This window comes from Cornus florida, unplaced genomic scaffold, assembly GCF_030987335.1.
Source record: "Cornus florida cultivar Cherokee Brave unplaced genomic scaffold, ASM3098733v1 CherokeeBrave_3.0.0_Hap2_Chr11, whole genome shotgun sequence".
NCBI lineage: Eukaryota > Viridiplantae > Streptophyta > Magnoliopsida > Cornales > Cornaceae > Cornus > Cornus florida.
In genome coordinates, this window is record NW_026775581.1 from 81,561,689 (window position 1) to 81,579,212 (window position 17,524).

The 17,524-nt window shown below is 33.6% G+C and overlaps 1 protein-coding gene across 1 annotated transcript; it reads right to left on the bottom strand.

Annotated features, from left to right (window-relative positions):
* Positions 1 to 1,339: 1,339 nt before the first annotated feature.
* On the bottom strand, positions 1,340 to 2,360 carry LOC132285184 (transcription repressor OFP8-like). The gene has a single exon (XM_059787351.1). The coding sequence runs from the start codon at positions 2,343 to 2,345 to the stop codon at positions 1,419 to 1,421; it is 927 nt and encodes a 308-aa protein (XP_059643334.1). The 5' UTR covers positions 2,346 to 2,360; the 3' UTR covers positions 1,340 to 1,418.
* Positions 2,361 to 17,524: the final 15,164 nt, after the last annotated feature.

Here is a 17,524-nt window from a genome sequence, read left to right on the forward strand (position 1 = left end):
TACCAAAAAAGCGAGTATTTTCTATTTCTCTTCATATCATGTGAGCAAGAGAGGCGAAAAGAGCCGAGTATTTTCTATTTTGACAATAGGGTTTTTTTTTTTTTTTTTTTCCTTCTTAAATTTGGTTGGTATTGGTTTTTATTCCAAAAAATCTGGAACTAGAGCAAATGAATTTCTTTGTTTGAGAGAGAGACTCCTTACTTTGTTAATTGAATAACACATTTATTACTATGACATCTCGGTCTATCTTGTCAAAATTTTTTTTTTTTCAAATTCATTAAAATTTGTAGTGGTGACATTATTCTATTCATAAGGTGCGTGATTTTATTGCTTTTAAAGTTATTAGGGTTGTTCTTTTATGAAAGAAACGGTTCGGCCTGACCTTAGACTAATAACTATGGAATTCATTTTCAACTCAGTCCAGGCCCAACCATATCCTTTTCTTTTTTCAATCCAGCCTGTCCCCTGGGCTGGATTTATTTACCGGGCCTGACACGATGATGGTGTCTAACGCATTAGAGCACTTCATAATCAATTATTGTTCCCCATATCAGAGGGGAAAATTATCAGAAAATTAAGTTATATTTGGGAGAATCAAAAGAACACGTCAAAATTGAACTTGAAAAGCGGCTTAATATAATTAAATTGGCCTCCTAAGGTGACTTAAGCACTTGATAATGTCAATGATATTTTTTATTTTCACTATTTATTTTAAATGATTTGGTTGTTCATTTGTTGAAGTGAATTAAACTGAGAGGGGAAATATAAAAGTAAATAAGAAAAGATTGAAGTTAGATATATATTCAATAATTAATATAGATGAAAAATGTGGAAGAAATAAAGAGGGAAAAAAAATTATATAGGTATTAGAATTACAAATTTTAATTAATAGAAAAGTGGAGCAAAAAGTTTAAATTGCTACAATTAGTTGGAGTCTAATAATATAAGAAAATAAGAATGTTAGGAAATTTAATAATATGAGAAAGAGAATAAAATGTTAGGAAGTTTAATAATACAAGGAAATAGCTACAAATTGTGGTGTGTAAATAATTTAAGGAAATAAAAGTGTTAGGAAATCTAAAATAATGGAATACAAAAGACCGAGGAGAAAATAATGGAATTAAAAAGAGAGGGATGTCGCCGTATGAAAAGATGAAAAGATCGTGTAAAATACATAATAATGTAGACTTAATTTGTAACGAGGGGGGACAAATTATAAAACAAACTAAGTGTAATAATTCATATCAATCCATATATACTTACCGGATCCAATGTAAACACTCAACTACATAACCGTATCCAAAAGAGAACAAAGATTAGCAAATCCGAGAGCTCTGAAGAATGGTTTTAAATATATATAAAGAAACCAGAACTAAGAACAGAGTAATTTAACCCTTTCATGAACAATTTAGTAAGATTTAATTAGAAAACAAAGCTTCACAAATCTCTCTGAAAACACGAACAATGATCTTGTGATGATGAGATGAGTTCAAAGAAAGAAAACAGTCCAACAGCTTCTCAAGATCTTCAAATCCAAGTATCTGTCTCTCTATTATCATCTCCACCATGGAGACCCTGAAATCACTGTAAGGGTCACCCGAAGTTTTCACCACTGCATAACTCTCTTCAACTCTTCCGTCTACAGCTACTGGATACTGAACCACACTTCTTCCCCGGCCACTCCCCCTGGTTTTCCGGCGACTTTTGGTGGTTTCCCGGATACAACTCCCGTAATAAAAATCGGCTGGTTCCCTGAAGCTTTTCTGAAATAATTGGGAACTGCCCATTTCAGTACCCCATCTTGTTTTGGCGGTTTTCCGGGGAGCATCTCTGGTTTTCGGTTGGCTTTTGGCGGTTTCCCGGCGAGGACTCACGTGACGGCCAAAAACATCTATCGGCGATACGTCGAATGCGAAACGACCCATTTCAGAGCTTCTGGTGCTGACTCTTCTCCGGCTAGGTTTGGGTGTTTTACGGCTATTGGTGGTCAAATTCAGGCGACGAGACCTCGAATTGGCGTCGGATGATAGGCTTTGAAAGGTTTCTTCTTCTTCACTGCTAAACCAAGCACCATCTGAAGAAGAACTGTTCTTCGTATTTGATTGTTTAGGAAGGGTCTCATTCATGACCTGTTTTCTAACGATTTGAGGTGTTTTGATTTGAGGTGTTTTGATTGTAGAAGGATGTGTTGGAATGCGAATGGAAGAGAGTGGTTGGGTATGGTGAGCATTTTGGTGGTTTTGGGTGACGATAATGGAGTTTTTGACAATGTCCGATACTGTTTTGCATCCCCACGATGGAAGGAACAAGCGAGAGACCCTCTTCTTGGAATTATTATTTTCCATCTAAAAGAGTATTCGAGTTTTCGATCCAAATTGGATTTGACTATATATATATATATATATATATATATATATATATATATATATGGATAGGGGGCGGAGCCAGTATATATACGAAGGGCGCACATGCCTCCATTTGCCCCATATATTATTATGTATGGCTATTTTTTTTGTTTCTTTAGGTATATATACAATTTTGTATATAATACTTTTTTAAATTATTTTAGTTACTAAAATTATCTCCTAATTATTTCTTTTTTTCCTCTCTCTTAATTTTTTTTTTTTAATTTCCTTAAACAAGTAAAAAATTTCTGCTTCAGTCACGCTCTGTTTAAAGTTATATCATTATTCTTTCCTTTTTCTATGTCTTAGACTTTTAAAATTATTCTACTCTTTTTTAAAATCCTAACTCCTTTCCTGACTATATATATATACATATATGGAGCGAAGTGGTCCACCTAAAACCATGTCTACGCCAAAATTAACAACCACGATCACTAGTTTCAAGTCAATCAAAGTATACCACTATTCAATAAAGAAGAGAAAAAAAAAACAAAAAAAACAAAAAAAAAAAAAAAAACAAAACGTATTTAACTAATAAGAATGATGTATTTTAATTAAATGGACATACCAACGATACATTTAACTTCCCTTTAAGCTCGACCCATGTAGACTGCTGAACACATAGCTAGAAGTTTTTTTTTTCCCCTTTTTTTAAATTTTTTTTTCATATAAATAAAATACTAGTAAATATAATAATAAATTAAAATAAATAAAATTTATTAGTTTACAAGTTGAGTCAAGTCTACTTTACAACATTCCCTACCTGAGATATGGGAGTTCAATTTTTTATGCTCATCCTAAATCCAAACTTAGCCCAAAAATAACCGAGTCACCAAAAATACATCACAAACTTAATTCATTTGGATTCATAAGCAACCATATATACACTCCTTTCAATTCATGAAGCATACAAAATATGAATGATTAATTGTTGGTGTGTTTTTTTCCTTTTTTTTTTTTTTTTTTTCTTAGTTAAGTAATGGAATTCCCTTTTTATTGTTTTATTTTTTTCTTTTTCTTTTTATGAATCAAGCCAATCTAATTCTTGTTAATATAGTTGATTTATTCAACAAAACCCATAAAGAAGATAGGATTTGATCTTTTCCTTTGTGATTTGCATCACTGATCTAAAGCATTTACTCTTACCATTCCCACAATAATCAGTATGCGTCACATAAAATTGAAAGAAAAATAGACTACAATGAAAGAGTTCTTTAAAAGAGTCCATATATATATATATATATATATAACTACACGAAGGCTCTTATGTAGTCCAAAACAAGGGATTTTTTAAAGGATCAAATCTCAATTAGTCAATTATACTTTGTTACCTTATCAGACTTAACCATAGTTAATAATGTTAACTTTAATAGTCAATTTACCATAATTAGCTAATACCTTCATTCAATTTCTCTCGTCCTTAATCTCTTCCATCTTGCAATCTCAACCACTATTGTCATATCCACACCATCAAAGCCACGATCTTCACCACTACGATCCAAGAAACTCTCTTTCTCTCTCTTCTTTTAGTACTTTGATTTATTTAGTTTTTATTTTTATTTTTTTGCTCTCTTAATTTTTTTTTCTTCTTTTAACACTTTGATTTATTTATTTTTTATTTTTTTGCTCTCTTAATTTTTTTTTCGCTTGATGGCCTGTTGCTCTCTTATTTATTTTTTATGTTTTTTGCTCTCTTAATTTTTTTCTTCGACCCATTATTCCACACTTCATGAATAACTCTTTTTTTCAGGATTCAAAGGATACCAATTTTTTAGGGTTCGTGAATAAGCAAAACCTCCAATAATGGAGTCTCAAACAGAAAGCAGATATTGCTGATTTTGCTTAATCCTACCATGAAATTAATAAAAGGTTTCTAAATTTGATTTTTTGAAACTATGATAAATTATTTATTAAAATTAACATTATTAATTTGGTTAAGTCAGATAAGGTAATAAAGTGTAATTAACTAATTGAGTTTTGATTAATTGAAAAGTCCGTTGATTTGATCTGCATGAAAGCTTTCCTCCTATATGACTATATGAGTTACATTTGAGTCAATTTCTCATTATTTATTTTCATATGATTCTATGGTTTATCGTTGCACCGACTCAAATCCATAATTAAAATGGCTAGACAACATCTACATAATTAAGTAGGGGTATGATAGAAACACTCCTTTTTTTATAGACTTAAACTTTTTTTTTTGGAAGTGCTAAAGTATGATATTAATTGATATCTCCTTTTTATATACATTATTTATTTATTTTTTATTTTTTACAAATTTTAACTCAAATTCATTCATTTCATATCCATCGATTTAAACATATCATACTAAAGTTTATGGGAATCTTTGATTGGTCAAAAAATAAAAACAAATACTATATATATATATAAAGAGAGAGAGAGAGAGGGGTGGACCCCGCTTATGCCTAGGAGGTACATGCTCTTGATCTGGCCCCACTTTATATAATATATATAAATTTTTAAATTATTTTTACATATATATAAAAATATATATATTATATCTCCCTAAAAATATTAAATTCTCAAAATTCTCTTTTAACTTTTTCTCCTTTTTTTTTTCTATTTTCCTTATTCAATCATACTTCAATTGTTTTTCTTTTAAAATTCTGTCATTTTTCTTTGATTGCAGTCTCACCTTCAATCTTCATTACTATTAATTATTAAAGAATTAAGACACGACAAGTTCAATTGGAAATTGTTCAAATGTGAATATATATTTAATATCCCTACGTTTCAAGTCACAGACTCACAATCAACTTGTCCATATCAAATACGAATTCTATACAGTCACATGATTCACCAGCTTTGGTGTCACATAAAGTTTATTTTTATCCATAAATTTTGAGTTTTGGTTGAGCGTTACTTCACGGACGTACTCATATAAGAATGATTAAGTTAATTGTAAAGTCAAGTTCAATATTTTTTATAATTTTTTCAGATATAGGTTTTATATATAATATAATGAATTATTAATTTAGGGTTGAGGTTAAAAATAAAAATATATATATTAATTTAGGTTCATTTCACCAAAAAAAAAAATTTAACTAAGTTCAGGCAATTTATTTAAACTTTTTCAAGTTTGGATAACACCAAAATGCTAATCTAGTTGCCCAAAACTAATTATATTGAGTCATATCTGTACGAAAGTTTCATAAAGTAATAGTAGATAATACTGTGGGCGGGTGTTTCTTAAACGGATGTGAGACACTGGCGGGCTACTATACTAAGCAAGTTACGAGTACACAATCTCACATCGCATAAATAAGGAAAAGGTAAACTGCTTATATGTGGTAGTGTTATTTCCAATTGGTATGAAACCTTTTGGGATAAAGTTTAAGAGCAAAACCGTGCGGGTTTAGGCCCAAAGCGGACAATATCGTATCATGTGATAAAGTGAGTTGTTACACATTGTATCAGAACCTGACCTAGTCGGAAGTGTGCTAACGAAGATGCCGGGCCTCTAAGAGGGGTGGATTGTAATAACCCTGTAGGTGAGTGCGAGACACTGGCCGGTGAAATTCTTTTAGTGGAGAGATGCAATTTAACAAAATTTTGATACATGTACTCATAATTAAATAATATTAAACATATATTAAGAAATGAATCAACCCGTTTTTAACGGGTTAACCGAGCTCAAATTAAAACCCATTTAAAAATACTTTTAAAACCATCTCTCTTCTCCTGACCTCCATCTCTATTATCTCATCCACCTTCTGAAAGCCTAATCAATCTGCACGGACATCCCAAGGCTTTAATGTGTTTCTTAAATTCTAATCCACAGCAACGTCTTTTTTGTTTTGCAAGAACAGAGACTATCAACTTCAGATTATGTGTGTATATATTATCTTATGTATAAATACAAAGGCCATCCTCAAGGGGAATGGATCCTCTTTAAGAAAAGTTCTCTCTTCAAGCATCTACAGGTATTAATCTTACTCTAAGACTTCACATTAACAACTTATTTTACTAGTGAATACTTGGATTAAAGCACATTAAGCCTTACACGTTTCCATCCAACTTTCATATTAGGAATCAGTTTTTATCCTATAATTGAATTCTTCTTTCAAAACCAATCAATCTTTCTATCAGTCTCGCATAGCATGAATCTTTGAAAATTGGAGTTCTTTTAAGGATTTATGTAGAAATCTCAAATTTGGACAATACTAATTTTTTTAGAATTTGTGAATAACAATACATGTTTGATTAATCTTGCAAATCTTCCATTGTAAAAATCAAAGATTGTTGATGGTAAAGAAAATCTAAAAAGAAAGTTTCAAAACGGTAAGAAAGTTATTCTAAGGATTTATGTAGAAATATCAAATTTGGGCAATGCTAATTTTCTAGAATTTATGAATAGAAATATATGTTTGATTAATCTTATAATCTTGCAAATCTTCAATTGTAATAATCAAAGATTGTTGATGGCCGAGAAGATCGAAAAAGAAAGTTTCAAAATGGTATGAAAATGTCGTGTTTTAGTGTATTATAGTGAAATAAGTTGTCATGCAAGGTTGTTGAAGTAGACAGAGAGATTTTCTCCATATATATATATATATATATATTTCTTCTATACTACACAATTCAATAATCCCCAATTCCCCACTCATTTTGATTTAATGCTCACTATGATGTAAGGAAATTAATTTACACTTTCCACGTTTCTAACAGTTAGTTAGTTTTCATGTATACTTATATCATTTTTTTTTAATATAAAATTACTCTCATTTTATTTTTAATTTTCATATTTAGTTTTACTATTACCACCTACTTTAGCTATAAAAAGTAATTACCAAAATAAAAAAAAAAATCCAAATCTTTGAAAGAAAAATAATAACCCGTATATATTCCTAAAATTTTGTTTTTTAATTATTATTTTTGGGGGCCAATATCTGGTGCATGCGTTAACTTCATAAACTGAATAATGGAGTCCCATGACATTGTCTTTATTAAAAAATGTCAAAGCTTAAACTAAATAAAACTAAAACAAAAATTTTAATATTTTCATAAAGTACTGAAACTTAACAAAATTTAAAAACGTTTAAGCCTCAAATATAAATAAAAGTAAATCTAAGTTTTTAGTTACTTAAACTGGACGAGTATATTTATTTGAATTGTTAGTATGTGCATATGCGAAAAGGACCACCTACTATTGAACATTGAGATATACAATAAGCATAACAAGAAGTTGTTTCTTAGAAAAATGCTCTAATGTCTTCATACTACCGCATTCTGCTTAAGTTTGATTACAAAATTTTAGTAATACATATTGCATTCTGCTTAAGTTTAATTACAAAATTTTAGTAATACATACTGGTTATTATATTTCTTTCAAAGATTTTTATTTTTTTATTTTGGTAATTAGCTTTTATAGTTAAAGTAGATGGTAAACGTAAAATTAAATATAGAAGCTAAAAATAGGGTGAGAATAGTTTTATGTTAAAAGAAAATAATATTTGTGAGTTTGGATAAGTATGGATTAATTTTTTTGTTCTATGGGAGTAAAAGATCAGGACTCTCTCTATATATAAATTTAATATGGAATCTATTCTTTTTTTTTTTTTTTTGGGCAAAATTATAAATTAAAAAATTAACATAAAGTAAAACTGAATATATAGTTGTCACAAGAGAAGTATATATATAGGGTTGGAGGCGAGTATTGGACTTGGATCCTCTAAGTTAAAGATTATCGAAGTTATCGTAAGTTGAATTTCCTATAGAACGACACGTAACATTAAAAACCTTTCTATTGCTGGTGTTAAATCACGTCAACTAATTTAAAAAAACTTTGAAAACTGCACTATTTTGAAATAAGAAAATTTACCAAAGTTTAAAAACTTTACTGTTTTGAATTAAGAAAAATTCACTATGCTCTAACGTTGTTTAACATCGTTATCTCTCCCACATCTTTTCCAAAAAAAAAGATCCTCCCTCTCTCTCCTCTTTATTCATATATGAAACAAGTCGCATCTCTATTTCTCTTTTAAATAGTAACAAATTTTAGAATTTTTCCTAGTTGGTGGTACTCACACGACTCCGGTTCCAAAGGATTGTTTGCACGAAAATTTTTAGATTTTAGATTTTTTCATCATTTTATTTTTTGATTTGGGTAATACAATAAGTATAATTCAACTCGCATGGTTAATATCATTACAAGCAGTATTTTGGAACAGTAGCATAGATCAAGATATCATACATTTGTATTGTCATCATTCTACATATTGTATTAAGATTTTTTTTTGCTGAAAAAAGATTTAAACCATGTAATGTACTTTATATATTATTTAAACTACAAGTGTAGAGGGAGGTAGGATATGAGGAAAGAGAGGAAGGATTTTTTTTTGAAAAAGATAAGGAAGAGATAACGATGTTAAACGTTGTTAGAGTATAGTAAATTTTCCTTAATTCAAAACGGTACAGTTTTTAAACTTTAGTAAATTTTTCTTATTTTAAAATGGTGCAGTTTTCAAAATTTTCTTAAATTAGTTGACGTGGTTTAACACCAGCAATAGATAGGTTTTTGATGTAATGTGTCATTCTATTGGGAATTCAACTTACGATAACTTAGAATCAAACATGAAAAAGTCGTAACCACCATGAACCGACCTCCCAGCTCAGGCAACCATCACCAACAACACCTCTACCACCACCACCAACAACACCCTCATCACAAACAAAAAAATATCCATCAACAACCTTAGCATAAACAGAAGAATATACAACTTCAGTAACAAAATGTTCACCACAAGCAAAAAGAAATCTTTAACAATCCTCAATGCCAAAAAATCCCTCTCCTGCAGCCAAACCATAAAACCATTCACAACTAAGTCCTTCACATTCTCAATTAGCCACCCTCAATAAATAACCCCATTCCCAACCACCTGAAGCCACCTTTCACCCCTATACACGGATATAAAACCCATCTAAAACAACACCAAAGTAGGTGACAACATCAAAGATACCACCAAAATCCAAACACTACATCATTCCTCCCAAACACAAACAACCAAAATCAACATCTACAACACTGCTAACAACTGTTTACACTCCCCCTTTACCACCATCCCTTAATGGACAACCATTTCCAACACCAACTTTCAAACCAATCTGAAGTACAAGGAATACAATCCTTGCTCTTCCTTCTACAAAGAATCAATCACCTCCTCAGTCCAAGGAAGCTTCTACAGACCAAATGCAACCTCCTCAGGTGTTCTCCACACATCAAAAGGAAGCCTCAACTCCAACAGAGTCTTATCTACCAAGAAACTTCAACCCTCTATTATACAGTTCTCTAGGGCACCAGATTAAGCGCCTCACGGAATAATTACAATAGAAAGATGAAAATTTGGGCAAAGCTTTAGACATGTTCAAAGAAAAGAATAAGATCATTTCAGAGCTAAAGGAAGAAGTAGCCAAACTCAAATCTCAGGAAGCACAACTTGATGGCCACCAGCACCTCAAGGATACAATTACAAAGCTGCAGTCAGAACTTGCTGAGCTCAAACAGCAGATCCACCACATTTATCCACCACTAGGCACCACCTCAATCTCCGATGACATGATAGCCATCACCCACCACCGGCCACTAGGTTTGAATTCAAATTTGAATTTAAACTCTAATGAATTAGTCAACTCAATTATGCAGGCACCTTTTCAGGTACCACTGATAGTCACACCTATCTTACCACATACCATACCCACCATACCAATTGAGGTAAACCCTGACAAGTCCCCTCCCCCCAACCACATCACAAACAATATTTTACAAACCACATTTGGCTTACCACCAAACCCACCCCCAATATAACCAAGCCTATACCTACATCAAACATGTTACATCACATCACTGACCCACAATCTTCCAAATCTCACCCTTCCCCACCTAAGGTTATTAACCAACAGGCAAAATCATGGATTGAAGTGGTCAAAAATTTAAATAACAAAATGGTTTTCGATTTCCTTCCCCCATCCATATCAAACATCATTGACCCCCCTAAAGATGTTGTTGAAGAAGTACTTTACTTCTGGAATGATTCACATTTGGTAGGGGTATCCATCCACAAAAGAATTCCCTTTAAGGTCATTCAAGCAGCTGCAGCAAAATTATGGACCAAACATGGACTCACTGACACAATCTTAGGAGAAGGGAACTCATATTTTTTCAGATTCAAATCCACCACAAATGCAGAAGAAGTGTTATCTTTGGGCCATTGGACAATTGCAGGCCACCCTTTCTCATTGATGAAATGGAATCAAGTCAACCAACCACACTTAACTCAACTGTTGTATCCCATCATGGGTTAAATTCCATAATATTCCCCCTAATTATTGGACTACCAGAGGTCTCAGCTACATTGTCAACTCAGTAGGAGAACCCTTTTATCCTAATGAAGCAACAGAGAATGGAATAAAGTTTAAATATGCAAGGATTTGCATTAACCTCGACCTATCCAAACCACTACAGAATGAAGTACAGCTAAAGATGGAGGATAGTAGCTTTGAGCAAATCTGAATTGAATACCAATGGCTCCCAAAATTTTGCACTAAGTGTAATCACCTTAACCACACAGAATCTCAATGCCCCCTAAACTTTATTAAACCTCCACATCAAAACACCAAACACACAACAACAGCTCAAGACACCAGCCCATTACAGGAGGATCATAGCCCAACTCCCAACCCAAATACCACTGAATGGGTCACAGTCAGGAAGAAAAACAAACATCCAACCACAAGGCTATATAGATCACCACTACAACCCACACCAACCAACCAAATCCCAGTGCTAAAACCACTCACCTCTACTCCAACCAATCAATTCTCAGTGCTAGAATGCCTACCTCAGGAACCCAACACACCTAACAACACCATGACGACAACCTCATCCTCTCCCTCGACCCAGAACAGTCAATCTTCCTCAAACACAATGGTGCAAAACACTTTTGCAAGCTCATCAAACCCACCTAAGACACCAATCCATTCCCCACTGTGTTCTAAAAAACTCAACTTCTCTAACATAAGCCCATTACCACTGAATACCAAACACTCAACAATCCTCATGGTCACACCAACTACCCCAACAACCTTCCCTCAGTATAGGAAAAAAAGAAACAAAATACAGTCAACAACGTTGGTCTTTTTATCTGCAAAGTCTACAACTGTGAAGACAACAATGAGATCAATAAAGAAAGCAGCTAGAAGGAAGTCATGTAGTAGCTCAAATTTGATGTTTACTGGTCTTGAAATAGGCCACAAACATCCTGAAGGTCCCCTCTCTCACCCTCCTTGATGATCTTTTTCCTTACATAGAACATTAGAGAGTTAAACTAACCCTCTAAACAGTCAGAGATCAAAAGACTGATCTCTGAAAAAAACTTGATTTAGTCTCAATTGTTGAAACAAAAGTAGCGCACACAAACATTGAATCTATTCATAGATTCTTAGCTCCCTCCTAGTCCTTAGTACACAATTACAGTTTCTCCCCTTTAGGTAGAGTTTGGGTTTTGTGGAACCCCAATGTAATTGACCTTACTGTCATAGACACAAATAGACAGGCAATCCATTACAGCATAACCATCACAGGTCAAAATATTAGTTTCTTCACATCCTTCATCTATGCTGCAAACTCTGTAGCGGAAAGACAGATACTTTGGGAAAATATCATTTTCCATGCAGGAAATTTCATTAACATCCCTTGGCTGCTGATGGGAAACTTTAATGTCATCCCCAATGCTGGTGAGAAGCATGGTGGCAATGTCAGATGGTGCCCTGCCATGATAGATTTCAAGGAAAGTTTACAAAAAGCAGAACTTAAAGATCTAAAGTTCAAAGGAATCCTGTACTTTTGGTGCAACAAAAGCCTGGGGGCAGCTTACATTGCCAAAAAATTAGATAGAGCTTTGATCAACCAGAAGTGGACTAGCTCCTTCCCACTATCAGAATGTACCTTCCTCTCACCAGGTATCTCAGACCACAGCCCCATTTTGGTTTCCATGGATTTCAACATCCCAAAGAGATACATCCCATTCAGGTTTTTCAATGCTCGGTGCTCCCATCCTCAGTTCCTTCCTACAGTCCATGAAGTATGGAGCACATACATCAAAGGCACATCAATGTACCAATGTGTCCAAAAACTTAAGCTACTGAAGCAAACCCTTAAAGTAAACTGCAAAAAAGAATTCACTGACATTGACTCCAAGCTACATGCAGTCAAATTAGAGCTTGACTCATGTCAATTAGACCTTAACTCCAATCCTGATAACAGCAACCTCAGGCAACTAGAGAAAACACTGGCAAATGAATATCTAAGGTTGTCAAAGCACCAAGAGGACATGTTGAGGCAGAAATCAAGAATGACATGGCTGAAATTGGGTGACTGCAACTCCTCCTATTTCCACAAATCCCTCTCATCCAGAAATAAGAGGAAGAAAATTGTCACTCTTACTACAGCTGATGGACAAGTCCCCACAGATAAAGAATCAATTAAAATAGAAGTTGTGTCTCGCTTTATGAATTTGCTTGGAAGCTCTCCTCCCACTACTCATACTATCTCTGATCTGTAACCCTTTTACTCCAAACAGGTTCCTGATCACCTCCACAGGTTTTTGGATGAGATCCCATCCCATATGGACATCTAAGCATACATGCTTAGTCTAAGTAAGGACAAAGCCCCAGGTCCAGATGGTTACAATACAGCATTTTTTCAAAAAGCTTGGGGAATTGTGGGGAGGTTAGTTATTAAGGCAATCACAAAATTCTTCAAGAATGGGAAGATGCTATCTGGGGCAAGTAACACATACATAGCATTGGTTCCCAAATGCCAAAATCCAGCCTCTATTCATGACTACAGACCAATCTCCTGTTGTAACTCAATATACAAATGCATTGCTAAGCTAATTTCAATCAAGCTGCAACACATTCTCCCCCACATCATTGATATGTCACAGTCAGCCTTTGTCACTGGAAGGAAAATTACAGACCCCATTCTCCTTGCTCATGAGTTACTTAGAGGATACCACAAGGATTCATCCACTACTAAGTATGCTATCAAGATTGACTTAAAGAAAGCCTTTGATTCAATAAAATGGGATTTCATACAAAGCTACCTCAACCTACTCAACTTCCCACCAAAATTTATCTCTCTCATTCAGGCATGCATTTCCTCCCCCTTCTTCACCATTTCCCTCAATAGGGAATTTCAAGGGTATTTCAAAGGGAAAAGAGGCTTGAGGCAAGGAGACCACATCTCACCTTTTCTTTTTTCTTTTTATTTATTTATTTATTTATAGTGATGGATGCATTATCCTCTATAATCAATGAATATGTAGAGGAGCTCATACCTTCAAATTCTATTAGAGATGTGATGCATTGAAAATCACTCACCTCTTATATGCAGATGACCTCATGTTATTCTGTCATGGTGATATTACTTCAGTCTCCATTTTGAAGTCTGCCCTTGATCATTTTTGTTGTATGTCAGGACTGGACATCAACCTCTCCAAAAGTAATGTGTTCTTCTTTGGAACTGATTCCCACACAGAAGCTGCTATCACATCCTTGCTTGGCATTGGCATAAGATCACTTCTAGTAAGATATTTAGGGGTGCCACTTATCTCTACTAATTTGAAAACAACCCACTGCAACCTACTTATTGAGGAAATTACAAGTAGAATATCACACTGGTCCTCTAGATCTCTCTCTTATGCAGGTAGATTTCAACTCATCAAGGCTGTTTTGGTCTCAACTCAAGTCTACTGGCAAACATTTTCATTCTCCCCAAAGTAGTCATCAATGAGCATAATCAAATATTCAGGTCATTCCTTTGGTCAGGACTTGAAATGAAGACAAGTGGATCAAAGGTGGCTTGGAGAAAGGTTTGTTTGCCAAAGGAAGAAGGTGGTCTTGGTATTCCAAACTTAGAGGTTGGTAACAAGGCTGGAATTTTAAGATATACTTGGGACTTGCAGACAATTGGCAATGACAGGATTTGGATCAATTGGTGTAGAGTACATCTCATCAGATCAAGGAACTTTTGGACAATCAATATCCCACAACCTTGTTCCTGGAGCTGGAGGAAAATTTTACAACTCAGACATCTTGCTAAGCTACTTCTCAAGCACATAATAGGCAATGGCTCTCAAACTTCCTTCTGGTTTGACAACTGGTCCACAGGTGGTCCTCTATGCACTCATTTCCCACTTAGCATTCTCCAAAATGCTGGATACAATGATTCAATCACAGTGGCCAGCTTCATAGATAACTCATCCTGGTCTTTCCCCAATTCACTATCAGCTGCCATACCAGAATTGTTTCTGCTCCCTCCACCATGCTCCTCTAGAGATGACTTAAAGCATTGGTTGGCATCACTAAATGGACTATACAATTTCAAGCATACAACAATGCACCTTACACAGCGTGCACCATTAGTTCATTGACACAATTTAGTCTGGATCTCTCCCACAATTCCGAGGATGAAGGTCAACCTCTGGTTAGCTATCCAATCAAAGGCACCTACTCTTGACAGCAGATCAATGTCTAATCATGACAACATATGTGCTCGCTACCAAAATCAACCAGAATCCCACCACCACCTTTTTTTCAACTGTTGTTTTGTTTCACCAATTTGGCAATTCATCAAGCTCAAATGTAAATTCTTTACTGCAATCACAAATTGGGATCAATTGTTGCAACTGATCAGTGCTAATTGGAAAAGAAACTCTCCAGAGAATCTACTTCGCAATCTCTGCTTCTCATCTGTTGTATATCACACTTAGGAAGAAAGGAATGAACGGATCTTCAAAGGAAAGAGCTCCACGCAAAGGATGGTCCTTGTAAAAATCACTTCAACCATCACTGCTATTCTCAAATTGGGTTTCCTACGTGACTGCCCCTCCTCTAGAAGAATCCTCTCCGACTAGGATCTCTCCCATGCTTGTTGCCGACCTCCTCTGAAGCTGCCGGACTGATTTTTGGAACCGATCACAAACTTTAGGGCTACTAACCGGAATGAGTACTAACAACCACTATTAACGGCCAAACAAGCCGTTAATTGCGGTTACAATTTACGATAACTTAGAAAATCTTTAACTTAGAAGATCCAAGTCCGATGATTAATTTTTATAAGAAAGGGTATATAAGGCTCAAACACGTGACTTGTGTCGTCTTCACCCTCACATCATGTCATGGTCACATTTAAACTATTAAATAATGAAATCTCAATTGTCCTTATAATTTATATACTTCACAAGCACAGAACTTTCTTAAATTTCAAGTTGAGAATCTATAGGAATTGAAAGAAATGTGAATATAGATGATGAAGGGGTAAACTAGCAGTAAGTAAACTTATTATGTTTTGTTACGTTCAATTATCCTTATATGTATATATTATGTTGTTCACTAAAAAAACATGAGGCATTGAGGCCTGTTTTAGAAATTTGGTGAAAATGGTAAGAATAATCGTATCAATTTGTCATTTCGGTTCAATTCTAGTTCCAAAATGAGGAACAATTAATTTACGATTTTGAATCCAAATCCGATGGAACATAACAGTAAACTAAATATATATATATATATATATATATATATATACAATATAACATATGTAGATAAAATCATAAAACTACATACAAATACACAGTAATATAAATTTTTAGACTACACACAAATATAAGGCTACTGTTAAACAGTTTTTTACTTCTAAATTTCATATTTGTTTCACAAAAAGGATAATAGTTCACTTGTTTTTAAATTACAAATATATTTTATTTCTCTGTTGAGAGATTTATTATTATTTATTTGTTGTATGAACTTGTATTTGCTTTGATAAGCCAAATCTTTGTGCTTAAAAGTGAGTTATTGAGTTTTTTTAGTTTTTTTTTTGAAAGGTAAAAAGAGAAAAAAAAATTCGTGGTTTGGAATCGAACCAAACCAGACTTTCAGAGTTTGGTTCCAAATCTCAACAATTTTGATTCTGTAACTAATTTTTTAGAAACCGTTAAAATTGGTTCGGTTCCAATTTAACTTGAGCCGAACCGAACCAATTCAGACCATGTGCACACTTAGTTTCTTGTACTTGGTTGATGATTCATTCATTCCAATTCAGAAAAGACCAAAAACCAATCGATCTAATTAAACCATCATCATCACAATTATTGTCTTACCCATGTATAAATATCTTTGATTACATGAAATTTTTTTCTCACCAACCTTTCTTATTGCATGTTATTTCACCTATCATATTTAACTTTTTAAAAATTATTTTTAGTAACCTCGACCTATTTTAATTTTTAATGGTCCCGTCCATCTCTTATCTTGCAATTACAACTTTCTCGTAGTCTTAATTACCGTGTTAGCTCTAACTATGGTCATCAACACAATTTCTAGGGAATTTGTTTTTTTATCGACCAAATAGTCATAGAAATTTGCTTTTTAGTGAGCAAATGTTTGTAAAGCCCCTTCCGTAGGATCACTAAAAACCAAATTTTCTTTTTAAACTTTGATCAATGAAAGAGTAATTATATATATATATATATATATATATATATATATATATCCAGCACACCTGACCATGTGGACTGTCCAGCCTCTCAATTGGTATCTGCATGTAATGTAATTTAAATTACTTTAGATGAAAATGTTCACATTTCCTTTAACAAAATCTCAATATATATGCTGCCGATCTCGTACTTGCTCCGGCTTTCGACGCCAATTTTATGTGACTTAAATTATGACTTATTTTTATTTATTTGTTAATTGTTGTATGATAATGGATTAATTTGAATATCTAAACGCCGACTTTTGTTTGAAAACTTGCCCTCAATATGAGTAAAGTTTGACTTGCGGTAATACAGTGTTATTAATTTTGAGGTGCATTAATTTGTGCTCTTCATAATTTAGTTTTATTTTTGTCACACTACCTCAAAAAATACTAATATATATATATTTTGCTAACTATAGAGTACAAATTTAAATTCTATCCTCCATTTGATCACGTGCATGACAATGTTGTGAAGTCAGAATAATTAAGCATATATAATTGCGATTAGCTGATTTTTTAATCACTTTGCAATAAATATTTAAAATATGCCACGTTGTTTATG